The sequence below is a fragment of the Xenopus laevis genome, chromosome 2L (assembly GCF_017654675.1).
Source record: "Xenopus laevis strain J_2021 chromosome 2L, Xenopus_laevis_v10.1, whole genome shotgun sequence".
In the NCBI taxonomy this organism is placed as follows: Eukaryota; Metazoa; Chordata; class Amphibia; order Anura; family Pipidae; genus Xenopus; species Xenopus laevis.
The window spans coordinates 127,557,999-127,583,466 of NC_054373.1; the positions used below are offsets into that span (position 1 = coordinate 127,557,999).

The 25,468-nt window shown below is 35.8% G+C and overlaps 1 protein-coding gene across 2 annotated transcripts in view; it reads left to right on the forward strand.

Moving 5' to 3' along the window:
- Positions 1-25,468, forward strand: part of abcc4.L (ATP binding cassette subfamily C member 4 L homeolog) — a 140,538-nt gene that overhangs the window by 84,471 nt on the left and 30,599 nt on the right. For both annotated transcript variants that reach the window (XM_018247248.2, XM_041582429.1), the window contains exons 20-24: positions 7,445-7,524; positions 20,861-21,011; positions 23,861-23,980; positions 24,442-24,552; positions 25,241-25,341. In XM_018247248.2, the coding sequence (XP_018102737.1) occupies positions 7,445-7,524; positions 20,861-21,011; positions 23,861-23,980; positions 24,442-24,552; positions 25,241-25,341 (563 nt within the window). The remainder of the gene's footprint in view (positions 1-7,444; positions 7,525-20,860; positions 21,012-23,860; positions 23,981-24,441; positions 24,553-25,240; positions 25,342-25,468) is intronic.

Genomic DNA, 25,468 nt, shown 5'->3' on the forward strand with positions numbered 1-25,468 from the left:
CTGCTGTAAAGGAGTTGCGTTGCTTTTGTAGTTGTGTAGAATAATCTGGGTATAATGAGATTACTGCTCCATTATGTTCCAGTTGACCAAGCTTCCTGTAGAGCTATGTCTCTGTCCCTGTAGTGAAGTAAGCAGATCAAAAAGCGACATGGTGGGGCACCTGGGGGTCTAGCTCTGCCTGGGACTCTATAAGCCCTTTCCACCATAAAGTGAGGTGTAAAAGTTGCTGTTGGAAGCAGGGTATGGAGCTGGGGTTCAGCAAAGTCTGGGGGTGAGTTACCCTCTGCTAGAGTTTCATTCTTCTTTAAGATTTCAGTGTTACAATTGAGAGAATATTTGGAGAAGAACCACTACAAGATTATGTTCAGGGATTAGTGTGTTGCAAGTTCATTGCCAGTGCTGAGTTTCATCTAGAAATTGCAATGAAAAGTAGGGGCAGGTGCCACTACTTCAACACCCAAATATACACTAGACTTGTTAAGAGAATTGTATGTTTTTCAAAGAGCTACAAAGTTTTTGTTTCAGTTAGGCTTTTGCTGGCTAATGAAGTTCCTGTAAGAGTGCTATAAATAAAGATATATTTTAAAAACAAACCAAAAAAAACCACTCAAGTAAAAGCAAGTAGTGAACTACAAAGTGAGCCTTGGCTCTGCTGCAAATAAAAAGCACAGGTGTGGTACAATGTAAGGCGTTTTCATACGTGGATCAAAAGACTTTAACAAATAGACTGCGAATGACTGAAACACCTGTGAGAGTAAAATGGATAGCACCTGAACACATTTCAGTTCACGCAATTAAAGTATTTTCCTGCGTTAGCACAGCAAGAATAATACACACTGTGGTTTGATGCCTTTTATTGTGGAACAAAGGAGATTTCAAGTCATTCACATTAGGTTTAGCCTCAGCATTGTGTAGCAAGGGAGGTTTAATGAATCATTGTTTAACTTAGATACGGCAAAGTATTTGAGCATTAAATAGTCTTAGATGTGTACATAGCACGTCTTTCACGGCTGGCTATTTAACTGTGATTAATTACCATTCAGTGATTTAATTACTTGAGAAGAAATCTTAGAACAGTGTGTATTCTGATTAAGTTATTTAATATATATATATATATATATATAAAATGATACAGGTCGCATGGTAGTACTCTGAACATCAACATCAAATCTGCGTTCAGCCTCAGTTAGCGTAAAATCATTTCTAAACCTTTCATCCTTTTACATAAGCACAAAGTCAGTGTTTGCATTGCATGGCTTCTATGGAATTGTTTTGCATTCATTAGCCAGTTGACAATCTGTTATCCACAGGTCATTACTACAGTTATTCCTCCAACACCAGGAAGGAAACCGGCACTATACTTTTCACCTGTGCAGGTGGAAATAGGGTAGGCTGGCAGATATCCCTTAAAGATCATTGTTTTGTCTGCTTTAATCTTGATGGCTAACATACTTCTTGAGTGGGAAAATCAGGCTTGTGAGCTCAAAAGCAGGTGAAATCTCCATCTAGTCATTTGTAAGCATCATCTGTGCCTTACACCATGGAATAGAAGGATAGAACTAGTTTGTCTTACTGGATAAATGTTTGGAAAAAACAAATCTGTATGAAGAAACTCATGATAACGCTGAACCATTTTGATTTTGATCTTTATTTGCTACACTTCTCTTCACTGAAGAGTACTTGCTTGTGTGAGATAAATCTAGAGAAATATCACATTTTTCAAGGAACTATCATTTTGGAATTACCCATAAGTGTTGATTATACTATATAATAGTCCTAAAGCCACAGTAACACTAAAAATGCTGGTCTCTGCCTATTTGTCAGGTTAAAGAGTAAAATTAGCAATTATCAATTGAAAAAATTGTATCAAACACCATTAAAGCTTATTATTTTTACAAACTAACTTTGCAATTTTCCCCAGTGATATAGTGGTTTTGTCAAACAGACAGAAAGATAGTTTTACAATGCGTTATGGCACACAAATTGTGCCATTTCAAAACGTTACCTTTACAGAATAGCAAGGGTTATAAATAATTTTGCCACTCCGCACACAGATTAAATGAAAGCCATGTGACTGATGCTAAACATTACAGAAATTATCCTCATGTTACTTATGGAAGCAGAATGAGACAATCTGATTATGTCTACCAAACATGCTTTCTTGATACATGCACTTACCATTGCAGCTGCACAAAAATAGATAGAGCTGCTGACACTGTTCATTAACTAGTGTCCAAAGATGCTCTTTGCACTTCACTATGAATACTCTCAGTGCTGGTGCCTCCATCCCGCCTGCAATTATGTCTGTAATTGCAGTTGTGTAAGTAAATGACCTTAATTGCTCTTGTTGCACCTGGCACAATTGCTGCTGATGCATCAGAATTAACAAAGTTGCTCTTGCATTTCCCCATAAATTGGATGCAATTGCATCAACAGTCCAGCACATAGGTCACATCTTCATTATTTTACAAGATATTAAGGGTCAGGCCACACTGGGCGTTTTGGGGAGACAAAATCTCCCCAAAACGCCCAGTGTGGACTTACCCTAAATGCTGAGCAAACAATCACATTTTCTTTTTAAATTATTTATTGTTTTAAATGCAAAAACATTTTTGTTAAATGACAACATCTAGCATTATACGTGACTACGAATTGTGCGGCACAGACAGAGGGAAAGGAGGAATGATTAGTCGCAAGCATTGGAATGTTGAAACATATGGTTTAAAACAGATAGAGGAGTGAAGGTTGGGTTTCTCTAAACTATATAAATAACAGTCCATTGCATGCACCATAGAGTTGCTGCAAGTAACAGTCATTTGTTTTATTACTATATTTTTATTGATTTTTTTATATATGTGTGTTCCCTAACCCACCCTTTTTACTGCTGCAATTAACACACCCATGCTTTGAAACATAAAAGAATCTAAATATCCACTACTGTTTGGGTTTAAATATATGACAGTTCCCCTTTGGGATGGAAAGAGACATAATACCTGATAATCTAGACCCTATAAGGAACCGATGGAAGAGTTGATTGTTGAGCATGTTTTTTAGCAGGTCAACATGTCAAAAGGAGTTGAGTAGAAGGAGGATAAATAAGATATACTTTCAACCATGCCAGGGAAATGACCATGTTGCTTTTGAAGTACATGCTGATCAGAATATAGAATCTGCAAATGCAATTTTATTCTATAGCTAATGTGTATTTGAATATGTTTTTAATGCTTTAAAGGTCTATTCATATCTGTGGTGTTCTTTTTAAATGAATTCCTGTTTTCCCTTTGGGGATCCTTTTTAATCCCGGAACATTTCTGATAGGTACAACTGTAAATTACTTTTTGAAGAGTTAAGCTCAATCTTCAAGTTTTTGGCATTCAATTAGTGATTCTTCTACCCTGAAGAAATATCATGATCCAGCACTTGGTTTTTTATTAAACTTATCTCATTCTGGTGAAGTTCTTTTTACCTGAGAGGTGTACTTGAGGAAAGGACATAAACCAGCGCTTCTCCTGCAATACAGTATCCTTATTATAGTTTCATTTAAAATTAGATTAAACTTCTCATGATATACTTTTAACTTAAATGTACTGGCAGATTTCTTTGCCGTTATGCAAGAGTCCTAGAATGTGCTCTTTCGCATGTATAAATGTGACAAAGTCAAAAACAGATTTCATTTTGATAACTTCTATGTGAAATATGTAGACATGGAATAGTTGCAAAGGAGTTCACTGATAGGTGTATGTATAAAAATTATAATTTGACTATAGCAAAAAGTTTGTTTTTTGATCAAAATGTTACTTTGCACCAATTCCTTCTTCAATACCAAGACAGATACCTTACATGTTCTTTTTTTAAAGGGATACAGATGCATCCTTGAAAACAAAGGACAATTAGTTTGCTTTTCTAAAAGTAGACCTACTCATTAACTGTGTGGTGCAGGGTACTCTATACAGCCATTTTCTAGGTTAGAAAATTGTCCACTGTATTTAAAGACAGGTTCGGAACTGTCAGGAAAGAATGTTCACAGTAACTTGTAGGCACAATGGAGCTGGTAAGGTGAATTCAGTTGCCCATTTCATGTGACAGTGTCAGCCAGGAGAGGCAGCTTGGTGCACTGTTGCATTGTAGTCATAGGATGAGATACTTTGTATTGGGTACAAGGTGATCGTATAGGACCTTTGTGCAAAATAACTAATCAACCACTGATCATTGCCTTTCATATCTTGACCATAATTTACTGACAAAAAAACTTTTCTCCTGCTGAAATGTGATTTGTTGTTGGGCATGTGTATATGTATTTTTAAATGTTGCGAGCTGTGCCCCTTATTATGGATTATTGAGTAAGGGTATTTTAAATTAAAATCATTTATATTTATATTACTGCTTTTACTGTACCCTGATTAGTTGCTTTGATCGTACACTTCATTCTTCTATGCAAAAGCATTTGTACCCATAAACCCTGATCCTGTGACTGTACTGTAATGTGCATGCATAGCTCGAACAAAATATGGAATTATTCTAGAATGATAAATAAAACAGATGCACTGTAGGTTTAAGTTATAATATAGGCAACATCTACTGCGGTTATGATGAAGCCTGTTTTCAGGTACCCACAAGGCAATGTTTGCACAAAATAGTTTATCACAAAATATGGTATGTAAATAAAAATAAAATGAAAAAATTATGGTTAGAATAAATGGCATATATCAAAAAAAGGTAGCTCCTAATGTATCATGTTTTGGAGTAGATATATTATTCTGTAAATGCATATTTGATAAAGTCTTTAATAAAATGACACCTGCACCCTGGGAAATTGTTGTAGCTGTATGCAGTTATACCGCATCCCACACCTTATCTGGCCTCTCACATGCATGTCATTCAGATATCTAGGTTAGAGAGTGCTGCCTGGTGCAGACCGCAATGGACAGAAGGGCACTTCTGTCTAGGTTCTAAGTAAATGGACCTTATATATTTTATATTCTGATGGTTTTATATCTGCCTTTGCATTTGGGCGGGTGGTGGATCCACAATGCATGAAGATAACTAATGGTCCACTCTGGAGCAGAAAGTGAAAGAGACCCTTCTACCTTTGCCCTTTTCCCTGTTATACCTTGCAGTTCCTTAATTGATGTCACTGGTATGTATGACTTCAAAGAATGGCTGGTACACAGATGTTTGTTAGGGTGCAGTTTATAGCTAGTTGGCTTATGTTTTGTGTATTTTTCTAAACTGGTTTATTACTGATATAGCTTATGAATTCCAGCTGTTTATTTAGCTGTATCTGAACCATTGGTATGGTACTACGATACTTGTACCTGTTACACTGATAATCCGAACACCATGACAAAGCTATATGCAAAGAAGTAGCACACTTTTATGTTGCTACAGGTTAATACCATTTACTTTGGTAAGTAATCTCTTTGCAGATTTATATCTAAGCAGTAAATTGGCAAACTTCAGCAACCAGGTGATTCAGTTCTGTCAATTATATGACTTTTAGTTAAAGGCCTAGACTCATGGATGAGATTCAATTTGAGATGCAATTCAATTAACAAAAAGTTCTCTCACAGTTTATCACGTGAAAACTCTGTCTAGGGGAAAAAACTGGAACTGAATTTGGATAAAAGTTTTTTCTCCACAAATTGAATCTCATCCATGAGTTTTCACGTGATAAACCGTGAGATAACTTTTCCACACTGAATTGAATCTGGCCCAAAGTCTAGTGGCCACCAAATCAACCTTTTGCATTATTGTGCTCTTGTGGAATTTTACCACAGTTGATTACCCAGAGAACATGGTTACTTGTATTTTACATTATTTTTTTACATTACTACATGTTTCATATAAAGGGCAGTAAGGACAGGGCCCTGTTGCCATCTGTGTCATAACTTATACGTTTGAATAACACGCAAGTTAAGGGATGGGTTGGAGTAACACCTTTATGCCTCCCGCAACTCTTACTTCTTGAATACAGAACTGATGAACCAATGTAGCTTTGTGTTTAAGTGTAATGTAAGGTATCCCAAACCCAGAACTAACCCCAAAGTCACAGGCCAGGGTCAAAACCAACAGTTACGCAGTACAGAATCATGATCCAAGAAAATGGTCAAAAACATTGCACCGACCCATCATCGCGCAGTATTTGATTGCGTAAAAACCGAGCGTGCCTGATGTGCGCCACATTTTTTGCACTCTGCCTTAGAGCTTGTAAATGACCCATAATGTCTTACCAATTTAAAAATGCACTACTGAAAACAAATAGACTGATGGCCCACCTGGCGCTTCTCATTCCTTACAGGTGATTTAGTTTAAGAGGGTTTTGGTTTTTAAAATTCTTCATAGTTTAGTGTGTCTATGAAGGTTTTTTTACTCATTCCAGGTCGTTATGTAGTTTGTAGTAGTCCAAAGCAAATGAGCAGCAATTCTGTTAACCTTTCAATAAAAAATATACAGTAGAACCCCCATTTTACATTTATCAGAGGACCACAAAAACTGTAAAATCCAGGAAAAAAAAATCAGTGAAATCTAGTATGTATAATATATAGGTGGGACCACAAAAAAAGAGGTAAAATTAAAATCAGAGGATGTAAAATTGAGATTTCACTGTAGTAAAACACTACAATGGCCAATGGCAATACAGTCTACAAGTAGAATCCTGGAAAATTGCTTCTGTTTTATGAATGTTTTGTTTTACATATTGTTGGATGTTTAATATGTATTGTGTGGTTAGAATGCAAAAGGTTTTGCATCTGGTTATGGGTGAGGATGTAACCACATACACAATACAAATTCTGAACATAGAGACCTAGTGCAATTTTGCAGTCTGATATAGTGCATCAATGCATACCCAAGTACTAGGGAATTTTGTGCCATTTTCCCTGTATTCATAACAATTAATTCCTCGAGTGATGTAACTCAATGCACACCTACAAACCAAATTGTATTTCTGAGTATTACTATTTGTCTGAATAATAATTTCATTTAGATCTTTTAATTATCAACTGTGTGTCTTTAGGGATATTCAACAAACAGCATATCAGAAATAGACATCCTTAATTTCGCTGTGCCCATGATTTTGTTACTCTCCAAGATTCTTTTTAAACAAAGCTACCTTGCAGTCAGTATATTGCTTACAAGCTGACCATCTATGCCACATATGGTGTAGCTTTGTGAGAAGGTCCTATTTAATGGAAATTCATTTTAAAAGAAAATGTATTTGAGCTGATTTTTATTTCTGTGGTACAGATGACTTCTTTCTCTGTATCTATCTACTCCCTTGGAGGTAAAGTAAAACTCTCATCATGATTTATTTCTGTTAAATTCTGAATTGATACATAATACACTCCCTGTTGTGGGGAGAAAATGAACTAAATAGAAAGCTTTGAATTTCAACTTTGGCATTTAAGATCTCACTTAAGAATACATTTATACTTCTTTCTTTTAGGGAGGATTCTAAATCGTTTTTCCAAAGATATTGGACACCTGGATGACTTGCTCCCTTTTACGTTTCTGGACTTTATACAGGTAAGAAGCATCACAATTCAAATAGCTGACTGCAAGAGCATAACTGCAGAAATAGTTTCAAAATAATAAGAATAGCCACATCATATTGGAGCCAAATCAGACCCACACTTGTTCCTAGGAAAGTACTAAGGGTCATATTTATCAAGGGTCAAATTGAAAATTCTAAGTAAAATAAATTTGAATTTCTAGCTTATTTTGTGTGCTTCGACTAGGGAATAGTACAAATTTTAATCGAATTTGAAAAAAAATCGAAAATTAGAATATCTAAATTTATCTTTAAAACTTTGACTATTCGCCATCTAAAACCTGCCGAATTGCTGTTTTAGCCTATGGGGGACCTCCTAGAACCTATTTGAAGTAAAATGGTGGACTTTGAAAAATCAAAGTTTTTTTTTTTTTTTGAAAATACTGTGAATCAAATTCGATCGAATACGATCTTACTTCGATTCGAATGATTCAAATACAACCTATTCACCCGCAGAAAAAAACCTCAATTTTTTTAAAATAAATTTCGGTTGGTCTTTTTTTATTCGAATTTCGAAGTTATGGGAGTTCAAAAAAATTCACATTACTTCAGCTACCCTTTGTCTTCCTGGCAATAACGCCTGAAATGGTCTTTTTAGTTGATGGACAAATCGTACGATCGTTTCAAGATAATCATGGTCTCACGATGACGATCGGATCTTTTAAAAGTCTTTACATTTATGGCCAGCTTTAGTTCCCTGTGTCTGTTCCACCCACTGCATCACTTATGTTTTTTTAGAGACTTCCAGTAGTGGGTGGATGGGCTATAGGAAACCTCTTGGTCAGTGTGTTTAGGTTAAGCATAAACCTAAAATGTGGTAATAACCACATTGGGCAAGGGTTTACTAAACTAGGACTCTCATGAACTATTATGATAAACTTTGCTCACGGCTCTTTAAAGGTGTGTGTCTATAATTGTCATGGATATTAACATGTATTCCACCATCATCCTCTCTCCTTGTTAGGCTCCTGGAACATGGAGCATTTTGTTTACCACTGCCTTTAGGTGGAGAATAGACTTTCACTCTATTAATTGCAAGCTGAGTGATGATTGATGGACCTCAGAACCAAAACGTTCAAACTAGCATCTGAGGTCTGCCTGTCACCATGTGTGAATGTTCATGAAGGCATTTATGAGTATATATAGTATAAGTAGCAGTGACAGGCAGAAAGCGGTATTTTGTCCTCTGATTTTTTTTGCCTGAGGGCAGTGGTGGACAAAATACTCTTTTGACAGGGAGCTAAAAGTCTTGGCAGAAAGACAGAAAAAAATCTGTATGCAATGAATGGTTAGTTAGCTAATGCTTACCCTCTGTATAAGGGTCTTTCTACTTTCTATTGCTTATGCTTCAGAAAAAAATAAGATGTTCTGTATCAAAAAAGGAATGTTATCAATACTTGCATCCTTCTGAAGGAATGTACAGGGGCTGATTTACATAGTGGGTGCCCCTAGGCCAACTGCTGTTCGTTGTCCCTGTCACCTCCCCTTAATGCGGATTTGCACATGGGAAATTTAAAAAAATATTGTATCTCCAGCGCATCCCCAATGTTTTTGAACAAATGTGGGTGTGGTTGGGCAGCATGCCGCTCCCTAAAATCGTGCCGCCCTAGGCCCAGGCCTTGGTGGCCTTTCCACAAATCCGGGCCTGGGAATGTAAGATTTCCAAACTTCCCTTAAAAATAAGTTTGCCTATTTTATTAACATAACCAGTTTCCAAATTGTTAGTTACAATTTTTGTTACTTTTTAAGTAAAATTTGTGTCTAAGGTTAAAATGAATGTATAAATATTTTCATTCAATTAACGATTTATAATATTTATAGATTGCTAATTAGTGCAGAAAAAAAATTAACCCAAGAGGCCATGGGTCATATTTATCAAAAAGTGAACTAGAGCTCAATACAGTCCAACAAAGTTGACTCTTATATTCATTTGTATGGGAGTTTTAGAATCTTTTTTATTAGACTGTAAATTCTCACTTTCACCCTTTGATATTACTCCCATACAAATGTTGGACTGTACTGAGCTCTAGTTCACTTTTTGATAAATATGACCCATGGCCTCTTGTATTAATTTGAGAATGGCAGAGTTTCACCTCTAGGGGACTGTTGCAAGCTCCATTGAACCTTTTAATAAATATGATTCTCTGGGTGGGGTGGGTGAGAGTGCTATATGACGCAGCTATTACTGCTGGTCCCTTTGCTGCACATTTGTCAGGATATAGCATTTTCTTTAAAACACACCTTAACAGTAAATTAGCTAGCTGTTCTTTTGCAAATAGGTGTCCAACTAAATAAATCATTGAGACTGTTTTTCTTTTAATGCTATGTTGAATCAATTGCCTGAAATTGCAGTTAACTCAGTTGGGTGGAACTAGAGACAAATGTGTTAATGAAAAAGCAATGTGAGGTATAATTGCCGAGTAGGAGTGGTTGCTCAAACCCGATATCGTGCCTCGGTTAAAGATTGCACTGAGTAGATTTTTCTGCCTTCTCTTGTTCACTTGCTGTTGAATTGCCTTGCAGCAGTCTGGCAAGCATTGAGCTGCATTGTGAAATGTCAGGGCCATGTGGAACAATCAGCTCTCACGGAATGATAACAAAGATTAAGCAAATTATAAATGTATGTTGGCTTTGCAAAGCCTGTGTTTACTGCACCTTTTGAACAAAACCAGGAGTGGTTATTTGTATAGAAAGAAAAGATTAGCAATAATAAGGTAAAAATAATGCTATCTTACTATAAATAAAAGAAATACAGTAACTCAAGATAGTAATCTCTAAAGGCACAAAAGAATCATATGCCAAGAAGATTGTAAGAGATCAAAGGTATCACAGTATAATACTATTTACTGCTGCTCTCGTTCCAGCTTTCATGCATACACCATATGTATCATTAACCTGTATGACGAGATTCTGAACAATTAAAATGTAAATATGTGAAAACTGTAAGCTAGTAAATGCAATCCTTATTCCCCACAGGGCTCAAAGTTAAAGAGCAGTAAAGGAAGGTTGCAAACTAAATTCATGGGGAAAAAAGCTGATTGCTGTTGGATTTAGAATTTCTAGCAACTGACATCTTTAAAACGCTGACCTGATTTTTCCTCCTTGGTGAAACAAAGAAAGGCTTTCCTTTGGCCCCTTTGTTACTTTTCAAACCCATTGTGCCCTGAGGTTTCCACATTACTGAGATTTACACATTAGAGGAGATATTTGTTAATGCCCCAGGTGCAAGATCACTACTTTTGAGCATAAGACAGGGTGCAAAATGCAAAAATATGGCATGTTGCACCCTGCCCCACAGAGAGCCTTTCATACCTATGACCAAAACACCCTATAGTGAAAATAAAGAGTTTATATATTTTTTTATGATAAATATTTAACTTGTAGAGTAAAAATGTGTAAATAATTATAGGGCATTTTCATTTCTGCTGTCACTGGCACCCTTTCGAATTACTACAAATATTGGTGCTGATGACAAAAAACCTCTTTCATTCTTTTAAAGGGATACTGTCATGGGGAAAAAAAAGTTTTTCAAAATGATTCAGTTAATAGTGCTGCTCCAGCAGAATTCTGCACTGAAATCCATTTCTCAAAAGAGCAAACAGATTTTTTTATATTCAATTTTCAAATCTGACATGGGGCTAGATATATTGTCAATTTCCCAGCTGCCCCAAGTCATGTGACTTGTGCTCTGATAAACTTCAATCACTCTTTACTGCTGTACTGAAGGGAAGGTAACCAGATAATAGCTCCCTAACACAAGATAACAGCTGCCTGGTAGATCTAAGAACAACACTCAATAGTAAAAACCCATGTCCCACTGAGACACATTCAGTTACATTGAGAAGGAAAAACAGCAGCCTGCCAGAAAGCATTTCTCTCCTAAAGTGCAGGCACAGGTCACATGAAATGGGGCAGCTGGGAAATTGACAAAATGTCTAGCCCCATGTCAGATTTCAAAATTGAATATAAAAAAATCTGGTTTTCACATTTTCAAGCTTTATTTAGTCCAAAAAACTCAAATAAATAATGTTTATAAAAAAAAATAGCAAAATTAATCCAGTTTTTTGAGTTTCGATACTCATTGAAAATAATGTGTAGAATGTGATTTTGTGGTTTATTAGTTTTTTTCCGTGCTTTTTTTCATAATTAAGCAAACATTTGCAATTTTTTTTTAGTTTTTTTCACATTGGCAAAACACTATAAAATTCAAAAATTTAATTTTGGATAAATGTGGCCAAATGCCCTTTTCTGCATAATAAGACTTTGAATACAGTTGAATATATCAGACACAATTTTATTCTGCTTTTAGAATTTGGTGAGAAACTGTGTTGATGAAAGCTGTACAATCAAATCCACCTTGTAATTATTTTTACAGAATTAGAAAATGACTAAGCCTTTATTCTTGGCCAATTACATACCTATTTACATATAGTTGTTTTTGACTGGTGATGTGGCATGCTGCCCGTTGCACATATGATTAAATTTGCTTGGCATCGTCCTTGAAAGAAGCATATAATTAGCAGTTGATTTAAAAATTGATGCTGTGTTTAATCTATGCAACAAGCTAGATAATTTACTTAAGTGGCACTGATGCCACCATTGCATAAGTGGCATAGGTGAAACACTGCTGTTGGTGAAGGAAAGGACTTAGATCCCAGATGCAATTTTACAGGTTCTGCTGATTTTGATATTCCTTGTTTCATTATTGTAAATTATTTAGTGCAAAGTGCTCATAACATTTCTGTACCCCTTGACCACTCTATATACTTTATGTTGTAACTGAATTAATACGCATGCTTCCAGGGAACACAAGGATAGGCATGGAATCCTTCTGCATCTTGCTTTGCAAAGCCGTTTAAATCAGGTGCTAAGATTACTATGTTATCTTTGCCAGCCTGCAATTGTCATCATCTTCAGTGGCCTTGGTGGTACCAGTCTCATCTGGACAAAAAGACACTTACATTCGAATGCTGTTCATAGACTTCAGTTCAGCATTCAACACTATCATTCCTCAGCATCTGATAGAAAAGCTGAGCCTGCTTTGACTGAACACCTCCCTCTGCAGTTGGGTTCTGGACTTCCTGACCGACAGACCTCAGTCAGTCAGGATTCGAAACATCATCTCCAGAACCACCACACTGAGCATCAGAGCCCCTCAAGGCTGTGTGCTTAGTCCTCTACTGTTCACTCTGCTGACTCATGACTTCAGCCACGCAACAGCACAAATCACATCATAAAGTTCGCTGATGACACGACCATGGTGGGTCTCATCAGCAATAATGGCGAGTAACCATACAGAGAGGAGGTGCAGCGGTTAACATACTGGTGCAGAGCCAACAACCTGTCTCTCAATGTAGACAAAACAAGGAGATGGTTGTTGACTTTAGGAAGACTAGCAGTGACCACCTGCCACTGTACATTGACGACACTAATGTGGAGATCATCTAAAGCACCAAATTCCTTGGTGTCCACCTGACGGAGAACCTCACCTGGTCCCCAACACCAGCTACTTAGCCAAGAAAGCCCAACAGCGCCTCTACTTCCTGCACAAGCTGAGGAAATCCCATCTCCCACCATCCATACTCAAAACTTCTACAGAGAGCATCCTGAGCAGCTGTATCACTGTCTGGGCTGGGAACTGCACTGTCATGGAGCGCAAGACTCTACAGATGATAGTGAAGACAGCAGAGAAGATCATAGGTGTCTTTCTTCCTTCCATCACTGACATTTACACCACTCGCTGCATCCGTAAAGCCACCAGCATTGTGGCTGATCCAACTCACTGTTCACACTCCTGCCATCTGGAAAAAGGTACCGAAGCATTAGGGCCCTCACTACCAGACGGTGTAACAGTTTCTTCTGAGCCAAAAAAACTTTTCAAGCATAAAGCAGATGTTATAAGATCACTCACCAAATTGGATCTGTGGCCCAGGTGCTTCCAGCCCCAGGCCCTCAGCTCAAGGGAGCGGATAATCCGTATACAGCAACGTAAATGTTGGTGCCGAGCACACTGGCAAACTCACATAATTGATCAGACCAGAAAAAATGTAGATTAAAAATTTAAGCTTTGTTACATAACCATCTCTCGCCTGATGCGTTTCATATCACTGTGATAGTTAATCATAGCCTATGATTCCTGTCCCTGCACTATGCTGTCCTGTCTTACAGGAGATGCATATTTTTGCACTTGCACTTTTTGTCTGTTGTCCGGTTCTTCTATGTTGTGTGTAGCACCATGGTTGTTTACGTATATGGATGAAATGACAATAAACTCACTCTTGACATGCTCTTCAGCCATCTCTTGCTGCTCTTCGAACATTTGGCCCTTTTGCCTTGAAGCAGGTCTGTTTTAAGAAGGTATTAACTGTAATAATGGGTATTTTAAAGCTATTGTGTATACACCTACTTTCTATTGCTTCATAACTTATTAACCAGGGTTATCCAGTGGTACACACTACTAGAAAAAGTGTTTTACATATGGGCTGTTTATGCAGTATATTCTTATAGAGATCTGCAATGTTCAGGGGTATAGTTTAGCTTTAAAGGAATAGTTCAGTGTGAAAATAAAAACTGTGTAAATAGAACTGTGCAAAATAAAAAAATGTTTCTAATATAGTTAGTTAGCCAAAAATGTAATATATAAAGGCTGGAGTGAACAGATGTCTAATAAAACAGCCAGAATCCAACTTCCTGCTTTTCAGCTCTATAACTCTGAGTTAGTCAGCGACTTGAAGGGGGGCCACATGGTACATTTCTGTTCAGTGAGTTTGCAATTGATCCTCAGCATTCAGCTCAGATTCAAAAGCAACAGATATGACCCATGTGGCCCCCCTCAAGTCTCTGATTGGTTACTGCCTGGTAACCAGGGTAACCAGTCAGTGTAAACCAAGAGAGCTGAAAAGCAGGAAGTAGTCATCTGACTGACATGTTATACATCAAATCACTCCAGCCTTTATACATTACATTTTTGGCTAACTAACTATATTAGAAACATTTTTTTATTTTGCACAGCCTATCTATTTAACCAGTTTTTATTTTTACACTGAACAATTCCTTTAAAGGTAAACAAAATGTTCATACATAGTATATCTCTACCCTAACAGTTCTAGATCTACATAAGAAATAGGGTGTGAAAATCTCCCAATATGACCTCATGTACAGGCAGTCCCCAGGTTACATATGAGATGAGAAGTTCTGTAAGTTTGTTCTTAAAGAGATACTGACACCAGAAATTAAACCAATATAAGGCTGATTGGTAATTTATACAGATAATTAATACATGGCAGCCCAGAAACCAGTGCAACTAGCATCAGAAATTAATAATCAGCCTTTTAGCATCAGCTTATAGTACAGGTAAACCTCATTTTCTGCTTGATCATTTGCGATGACGCCTAAGCTTAGCTTCTCAACAACTGCTCAGAGCTCACTGAGCAGTCAGTCAAATTTATGTGATTTGTTGCTAAATCTAAATTAAATGTAATGCAGCTCAAGTTCTTAACCTCCCTTCTATGAACCTATGGAATAAGTAGAGACAATCAAAGGTTCGGGTGCATTCACTTAAACTAACCAATGCACAGTTAGCATTTGCTGGTCCAATGCATTTTACTAACACAAACGTCTAATTTGTTGATATGGTCATGTGTCAGGAACTCTAAAGTAGGTTGTAAGCAAAGTAGGTTGTAAGGATTATGTGCAGCATATGCAAACCAGTATCTTGCTGCCTGAATGCCAGCACATTTTGTTTGTAGTTCTCTTGTGACTGCTTTAATTTATTAGTAGATCGACCTATTCTCTTAACCAAATAGCAACAGTACTAAACATTACTTTGTGCTCCAGTTTTTCTTTAATAGTGTTCTGTTACATGATTTATGCCTACATCACTTCAGAATTGTATTCCAACAATACCAGTATCAATTATGATAGAGATCTTTTGACACTTGTTTTGTTTGCAGGTGTCTTTTATAAGACAACCTCTAATCCTTTCAGGAAGAAATATTTTCTCCCTTTTAAAGAGTATTAAGTAAATATAAAGGCTCTGATCTCCTCCATTGTTGCTGATTCTTTGAGGGATATTTCCCTCATTCATTGTTTAATGGTTGTCAGGAGGGATCAAGTGAAACTTGATAAACAATGCAGTAACTGGTTCATCTCATTCTTTGTATTGAAGCCTTTCTTGAGAGGATTTGCATTTAAAAAAGTGCCTTTTGAGCCAAGGTACACTTTAGGGTCACTTACAGCTGTTTAAACCTTACTGTGCATAGTTTTTTACTCCATACTCATAGCGACTGATTTATCATATATCAGACTGGGATTTAAGTTGGACACTTTACTATCATGCAACCAGTGTGGTTCCCTGCTGCATGTCCAGTCATAGATGAAGCTTTGACACAGTTTTCACAATTTTTCTTCATTGCAACAAAAAGAAAGTGTAAAAATGTTCACACTAAGGAAAACAATGTCTGTAAGATACAGTCTGCTGATTAAAGTATATTTTTATCTAAACATATTAAATATATATATTACATCTGTAGGAAATCAAGTTTATATTTTTGCACTGGGAATTTTATTGTGCACATGGACCCAAAAATTGTCAGCTCAGCTATATTCACTGTAAATATGTTCTACTGTGAACATCTGTCTGTGCATTTTCTCCATTTTCCCCAGTGCTGCATTTCATGCATTAAAAAAGAAAACTGTATTCAATTGTTCAGGTTAACTTAAAAATGTTTTTAGATATTGAAAAACGATTATCCATGCAAAACAGAATTTTTGCCTTCTCCTGCAGCTGCCCTTTAGAAAATGCAATTGATTTATTTGAAAGAAAAGCAGATCTAAACAAAAAAAACCCTTTATTGTAAAATCAAAAGCTTGACTAACTTTAAATAAGTGACTTTTCAGATTCTTTCATCACAAACAAAAGCCTAATCCTGAAACCACTTGAGCCACCAATGAAGACTCTGGTACAGACCACCACGGAATGTGTCATTATCCCACCCAACCAACTTTCACCAAGCACAAAATGCATTGACTGCAGCTTTATGAAGTGGAAGCAGCAAAGCAAAGACGTTGTCCACAGTCACTTCTTTAAAAGAATAGTCCTCACATCTGGTTGCTGAGAATAAAAAAGGACCTCGCATAGAAATAGTAGTTGAGGTCATTCGATTGCATAGGAGCAAAAGATCTGAGCTGTTTGCTTGCTTCAGTACCACTAACCCCTGCATTTTATTTTGTTGAAATGTCAAGGGAAAGTCAGTTAAAAGAATATCTTAACAAAACATTTTTATCCTGTGATCTGTGACGTGAAGTCTACTTTGACAAATTAAACTTTTCTTTTATGCGTAACATGGTCTTTTCTTTATAATCACCGTCAATGATCATGTTGCTAAGAATGCCTTCAATGTACAATAGCTACCTATGTTTATATATGTGATTTTGTTGTGTGGATTGTATTACAGTTATGGGATCTATTTTATGAAAATTTGTTTATTCTAGCCAACTCAGAAATCTGGCAGTAACCATTTCTCACAGTGTTTTGTTTATGCATAAAAAATGATTAATTACCAATAGATTTGTTTTTATCCTTTGTAATAACATACTGTACAGGTATTAAATCTCTTATCAAGAACTAAAATCTCCGGATTATGGGAAGGCCATCTCTTATAGAGTCCTGTTTTTTTTTTTTTCTTTGCAAGTAATTCCAATTTTTGTACTTGACCCAAAAACAAGATCGTAGGTAAAATACTGTTGGGTTTATCTAATGTTTAAATGTTTTTAATATACATTCAAATACATGTATTTTGCACTCACAGGTCTTACAATCAAATAAACTTTTTATCATAAATCGTTCCCTAACGTTTCGGCTGTTACTCCAGCCTTTCTCAAAGTCAGGGAACGATTTATAATAAAAAATCTTTCTGGAGAATGGGTTTCTGGATAATGGATCCTGTACCTGTATAAGCTTTGTTTCAAAGAAAATCCCAGATCCCAAGCATTTCAAAATACCTTAGCAGTAAACCTGTCAAAATGTCACTGTCTTAAAAAGGAATATTTTGAGCTATGAATATATTTTAAGTTGAAATGTATTTTAAATTGTGTTATAATGGTTTGGTCAACATCTGTGTCTGATTGTGTTGCTTGAAATCTTGCCCAAATAAAAATATCACAAATGACAGTAGCACTATGGCAGTTAGAAATCTTTAGTCCTTTCTCTGCTTGTAGTCACAATCCTAATTTGTCATTCTCAGCATGTGAGCAACTATAGTACCATTAAAAGTTAACTAGAGACTAATCAGGACACATTGGGATTAGAAATGCTATCATTCTAAGTGAGACTTTGCCTCTTATGTGGTTTCTGGTTTGTGCTGCTTGTATCTATTACTTAAAAGGCCCTTTTCTTTTGCTATGTTAAATTAAGGCACAATGTTAATGTACTTAGTATACATTAGGATTCTTTATAGCCAAGTGTTTATGTTTAAACATGTTGTGAGCCTCTGGGTATACAGCCTGCTAAATATTACTTATAAAGTATTGTTCAGATATGTATGTTTTTGTCTGTACATATACTGTGTGTTTATATATATATATATATATATATATATATATATATATATATATATATATATATATATATATATAGGTATATAAAGGCCATTTGAGGCCTTAACCGTCGCTGTGATGCCCAGAAGGCTGCAATAAAGGCATTTTTATCTTACAAAGATTGAGTGGTGCTGTTCAATTACCATATATATATATATATATACACACACACATATATTATGTATATAGTTTACTAGATGGACTAGCTGAAATAATTAAATAAGACTTTTCAAATATTTTGTAATGTGCTCCTGATCTAGTAAGCTGTTTGATACCATTAGCAGCATGTGGAAGATCAATGGTATTTTCTAATATACATAACATTGCTTCACAAATCAGACAATACAATTTAAACTCTCATAAGGAGTGTGCTGGGTGTGGAGTAGAAAATAAAAAAACTTGTCAAGCCTTCTCAAAACAGTATGTGTATTCACTTGCCTTCATCACTACATAAACCCAGCAGGGTTGTTTTGCTTTGATAAGGATTAATTTATCTTAGATGGTATCAAGTACAAGGTACTGTTTTATTTTTACAGGGAAAAGGAAATCATTTTTGAAAATATGAATTATTTGATTAAAATGGGGTCTAAGGGAAATGGCCTTCTGTAATTCTGAGCTTTCTGGATAATGGATCCCATACCTGTACTAGTTTCTCTGTCTGGCTACCTCACCATTCTCATATATTTAGTATAGAGTACATCTTGCACATTACAATGTCTGCATGCAAGTAAATTGTATGGCTCCAGATTAAAATTTGTACTATTTAAACAGTGGTTTCCAGATCATATAAGTGATTTACATACAGTATCTTGCAATTAATCTATCTATTGTTAGTTTTGTGAGGATAAGCTATGTGGATAACATGTAAATATCCTTTTTCGTTTCTTTTTTTAAAGAAAAGAGTTTTTTGGCCCTGATTGGCACTGCTTGATTATTCTCCGATTTTTTTGTAGTTACAAATAAACCACATTGTAGCAGGTATTCTGCTGTTTGGATTGCTCTCCTCACTCATCTGATTTAATTGTTCATGTTAAAGACGTGCAGTGAAGTCTTTGAGGAAAGAAGCACCAATCTACTTTAAAGTTGGCAGTGTGCTGAAGTAATTCAAAGAAAAGTTGATTATTCTCCGATTTGTGAATCTCAGAAACTTTTCTGCCATATTTATTTTTGTGTCCTAACAATTCTGTTTCCAAGTTAGGATGTGTGTCCTTGAATGTATGGTAATGTAATTTAAGATGCACTGTTTTCAAAGGCTGCAGGTAAGGAGGAAATGAGTGAATACAATCTTTAATGGAAGACATATGAAAGGAGAGCTTTTTGACCTCATCATACCTTTACTAGTTCATTATTCACAGTATGTGAGCACCTGGAAATATCATTTATGTGAGGGAAGGGTTAAGCAGAGATGTTACATACAGAGGGGGTTATTTATCAAAGGTCAAATCTTTTTTATACCTTGAATGAACTTGAATTAACTCACAACTTGAATGGTATCTTATTTAAGAAAAAACTTGATTCTGTGAGTTCGAATTGCTAAACCTGAACATTTTAATTAATCGAGTTTTCAGAAGGAAAAAACTTGAATTGCTCAAATTATTTCGAGTTTTCGGGCAAAACCCTCCAAAAAAAACAAACTTAAAACATCATGTAGGCTAATAACATCTTTAAATGGTTTAAGGGACCTTTGCCATTGACTCCTACATGACCTCAACAGGTTTTAGATGGTATATTTTCAGATTCAAGCAATTTACCAGAATGATTAATATAATATTTTGCAAAGGGTTAGATTTCATGTCAGAAGGGGTATTAGTTCATGGCAAGAGTCTGCTATTTTAAATAGCAGTGGAGCATGGGTTCTACTGCAAGACTGAATTTCTCTAAAATGAGGGCACACAAGCAGTAGATTACTGGGAATATCTAAACAGAAGAAACTTGCACAATGTACTTCAAAAGCTATCATACCCTAAAACCCTAATATCTAAATAATGCTATGGCTAGAGTATTCCTTTCCTAGGGACTTCTAGCTGACACTCCTACCCCGTGGTGCAAGACCACAACCCACATGGGCACATAACTGGATTTTAACATTACAGGAAAGCAATAAGAAATATTTAAGGTTGTGTCCTCTCATTCTGAAAATAATGCAGTGCTACACAGGGCTCCAACAGCAAACAGACGCAGTAACATTATTTAAGTGGGTGAGTTCAAGAGATCAATCTATGAGAGGTATAATAATAAGATCATAACATATTTACAGTTCTCCAATGTTGGCAGCAACATGTGTTTACAATAATATCTGCCGCAGTCCCAGCATGCTATCAGGGGAGATCAATGCTGATTCTGAGGAGATGTGCTGAAATTAATTCCTTGAAAGGGTGCAGAGTTTTAAATAAATTATATGTAGGACCAATTATAAGAACAGGCCCTAATTGACAATAGCACAAATTGCTGGTATTACTTTTTTCTTGTGTAAATTCAAGTAAAAAAGACCGTTTTCACTGAGGGCAACAACACAAGTCACACTTTGTCACCTCATCTGTGGACACCGAACACACATGGTATTTCCTTGGGCTAGATTGCCTCAATAGACTGAATTGAAGTCTAAATTGAATTTGAAGGAGTCTATGGCAGGAGAATGCAGACCAGTTAGCTGTTGCTGTTGTGCTATGTGTTAATTGTCACCAGTAACCTGCATTTTATTTACTCTGTTTCCAGGTGTTTCTCCAAATTTTGGGTGTTATTGCTGTTGCAGTGTCTGTGATTCCATGGATTTTGGTACCCTTGCTTCCTCTTGTTATTGTATTTTACTTTTTGCGGAGATACTTCTTAGACACATCAAGAGATATCAAACGACTTGAATCAACTAGTAAGTAGTGTTCTCACTGAGAGGAAAATGGCAGTCAAAAACTCCTGTTTGTCATAAACCTTAAAATGAGTTTTATTTAATTTGTGCTACTGAACCAAATTATATTCCAATGATAAAACCAGTGTTTTTTCTGCCACCCAAATGACTATTTTATGGAGACTATCCATTACAATCTACTGTCATGAAGTTGGGTCTGCAAAGTAAAGTATTTGCTTTCCTTTCTACACTACTTTCCTTTGATTAAAATAAGTAAATAAATAGCTCTTACACTATATCAAACTAAAGCAGACCATGTAGTTAAAATAGATCAGCATTTGAGTTTGTATTTTGTCCCCTTCTCTTTGCCTATACAATTGCAATAGGAAATTAATAGCACCCTTAGTAAACCAGGTTTATCATTATAGAATCATTCACCCTTAGTCATTTGCAATCATTACTAAATAGAACTCCTCCCCTGCCTAAGCAATAATACAATCAAACAATTTAAGCCATAATTTAGGCAGTTATTGCAATAAAATCCTGCTTGGCAAGAAAGAGTAGATCTATATTGGTTGCTATTTATTTTTGCCTGTCAGTGTTTTGTTCTGTATGTTTTATGGCAGAGAGGTCAATTCAGGTTGTAAGTTCTGCTTGATGCAGGATGGAATAGAATGTAGTTTGTAAGTTCTCAGATCTGTCTGCAAGCCCCTACCAATAATACATGCTTCCTTGCTAGATAGCCTTGCAAATGCACATTAGACAGATCCACGTGTTCTGCTGCTATTTTCAATAAACCTCTTTCAGTATTTTGACACAGAAATGAGGACTTTCCTTTGAAAATGGGAAAGTTAAAGCCAAATTAAACCCTTAATATGAATATGGTTAGAAATTCTGTCTTTTATATACTGAACTTACTGCACCAGTCTAAACATGTAGTGAGGACACACTTAAAAAAAAAAAAATGTTTATTTAATAAATTACTATGATTAGTTTATTAGTTTTTCTTTTATGTGAAGCATATTTGTAATAAATTACAGTTGTTAATGTTGGTTAATTCAGCTCTTCTGTGTAATATTTTTCAGTATGAAAAATGCCAGATGGTGTTATATTTAGTATGAATGGAGCCATTTCTTTTTCTTATTTTTAAACAGCAGATCATGTTGGGTCTCCTTTAAAGAGAGATGATTGACACATCTCATGATGTTTAGATCATGTTAGGTGACATTTATTTTCTATAAGAAAGTAGCAATTCAATAGACAGAAAATATATGGAATAGGGAGTTACTGTAGTTTGAAAGCTTTAAAATGCTTCCTTTGTAAAACTGTCATACCTGCTGATAGACACAACCAGCTGCTCTGCCTTTGTGTCCCTTTATTGTATAAGAGTTAACTCTGAAAAGAAATAGAGAAGCCTACACATAGCCATAATATGACTTGTGTTCTTCTGACTGAGCTAGAATATTCAGAACTGCTTGTGGTTTCTTTTAGCAGGTTTGCTAGGCAGTGCAGATCCAGGACCAGACCTCAGCCATATTGTTTCAAGTCAAGTTCTGTATGCATGAGATTATGTGCTGTGATATTTTGAGTACTATTTACTATATATTGTAATAAATGGTTGTTGACCAAAATATCGTAAGTCAGGGTACACAGCAAGTACAATTTGAGAGATCTCTATATATCAGTATTTACAAAAAATCTGAATTTTTCTGATATTTTATTTAAAAAGCTCAATTTTGGTGGCACATTTACTAAGCTTGTGTGAAGGATTTGAATATGAAAAACTTCGAATTTTGAAGTATTTTTTTGGATACTTCGACCATCGAATAGGCTACTTCTATTTCGATTTGAACTATTCGAACTAAAAATCGTTCGACTATTCGACCATTCGATAGTCGAAGTACTGTCTCTTTAAAAAAAACTTTGACTACATACTTCAGTAGTTAAAAACCTACCCAGGTACAATGTTAGCCTATGGGGACCTTCCCCATCACTTTCCTAAGCTTTTCGATCGATCGATTAAAATCCTTCAAATCGTTTGTTTCAAAAGATTTCATCGTTCGATTTTTACTTTGATCGATCGAACAAAGTATTTTCCCAAAATCCTTCGAATTCGATATTTGAATTCAAAGGATTTAACTTTGAGGGTCAAATTCGAGGTTTTTATCAACCCTCGATATTCGACCCTTAGTAAATGTGCCCCTAGGTGTATTGTGGAAAATACAATTAATTATATCGGGGAGAAACTTGAGAAAATACTGCAAAACCACAAATTGTACTATTGTTTCTAATTTTTTACCCCAAATTGTATGATTTTTTGGGTTTTTCCCATTTTCGGGCTAATTCCAGCGTAGATCACAGAAACTTCTAAATAGGATAGGGACCACTCCCATTGACTTATATACAACAAGGTCTGAGATGGTGTATTTTCAGATTCTGACTTATTGCATCCTGAGGTATAATAAATCTCGAAAAATATGAGGTTTTTTTTCTACTAAAAATTCAGATTTTATAGTAAAAAAAATTTATTCAGAGTTTTTAGCATTCGGGCTTATAATAAATAGTAAATAAGTCTCTTAGAGTTTACTTTAATTGGAATGATTAAATAAATAGGTTAGATGTTCTTTTTTTCTGGAAAAAAACATTATTTTAAATCTTTTCGTAACATAGGAGCTCAGTGTATGTTGAATGCTAAAAAGAAACAAATTCTAGTAAAACAAAAGTTTAGCATTCATGTAGAAATACTAGCATACCATGGCAGCTGTTGACAAAGGAAAAATACGGCAAGGAGGTAAAATGATTGTTTTAATGCTGTTTCAAAATTTGTATGAAAGGAAAGTAGTTAACAAAGGTTAGCAATTTTTCTCTTCCAGCTCGAAGTCCAGTCTTCTCCCACTTATCATCTTCCCTCCAGGGGCTTTGGACAATTCGTGCTTTCAGATCTGAGAAGCGCTTTCAAGATTTATTTGATGCCCAGCAAGATCTTCATTCCGGTTTGTATTACTGTATACCGCATTGCTTCCTACTGAGATAGATTTGAAGGAAGTGCTTTACTATATAATTGTGAGCGTATTGTATTTATGTAACATTCATAAATCTTAATGTTTTTCTAAACCTCAGTCGGTCCTACCACAATGTTTTATAGAGTATCATTATTTGCTTTCTTGTAGCATCTGATCAGGAAACAACCTCTGGAAAAATTGATTGTGTTTAAACTTTACCCTATCAGTGTTGGTCCAGTCTCCACTAGAGGATGTTTCTGTAAATTCACAGACCTTACATTGAAATTAAATGTTTCAATGTATGTTTATTTTAGTAATGTAATACTTATTGATAATATAAAATGAACATATATTAAAACATACCTGTAAACATACCAGAGCATTTTCAGTTTAATCAAAAACTATCATGTCCAGCTTTTTTAAGTTAATCATGAACTGTTCTGTCTCTTTAGAGGCCTGGTTTTTGTTCCTCACCACATCTCGTTGGTTAGCTGTACGTCTTGATGCCATCTGTGCTGTGTTTGTTGTAGCCCTAGCTTTTGGGTCAATAATCCTTGCTGAAAGTAAGTACATATGATAATTATTTGTGGTTTTGTTGTCTTTTAAGTTAAATCATTTGGAAATAAATGAGTTGCATTCACAATGTAGAAGGCTTTTGCTGAAACAAAACGTGGGTTTTGGACTAAGCCACAAAACATAATCTTCTTTGCATGGTAATGGCACATGGGAGCTATAACACCGGATCACCACACCTGGGAAAGGCATTTTTGGTAGGTTCGTTGTCCATGGTATTTCAGATTTAGAGCGGGCAGCAAATCTCATTGTCTGCCAGGACCCAAACTCTTCTGTTCCTAACTATTACTACCGTAACTATGTTTGGACTTTTACTGTATTGTAAATATGTACCGCCTATAGAATTACTTCTTGTTTATGTTATAGATACATACATGGTTGATGCATTTTTTAATGTGCATAATTAAAGTACATTGACATTTTACTTCGATTGAAATGCTTCTGGTAGGTGAGGTAACTGAAAAATAATGTAGTTGGTATTGCTGCCAAACTAATTTGGCCTCTGGTGTGTCACTACACAGACATTGTTGCTGGCTTCTTATAGTAAAAAATGTTGGTGATTTGATCTTACATCTGCTGTACTAAAATGGCTTGCTGAACAATACCAGTGGTCAGTTGGACCAAAACCATAATCTGACTGTAACTGATTTGATGTATCTATGTTCTATATTCTTGCAGATCTTGAAGCAGGGCAGGTCGGTTTAGTATTATCTTATGGCATCACACTCATGGGATCCTTCCAGTGGGGAGTGAGACAAAGTGCTGAAGTTGAGAATCTGGTAATACTTAATTCCTTGCCTATAGTTGTATGTATGAAGGATGTGTATGTAACACGCAATCCTTTGTCATGTCCATCCCTCTTAAGCTTGGCAAATATGGTAAGATCAGCTTGTTAGGTGAACTCAT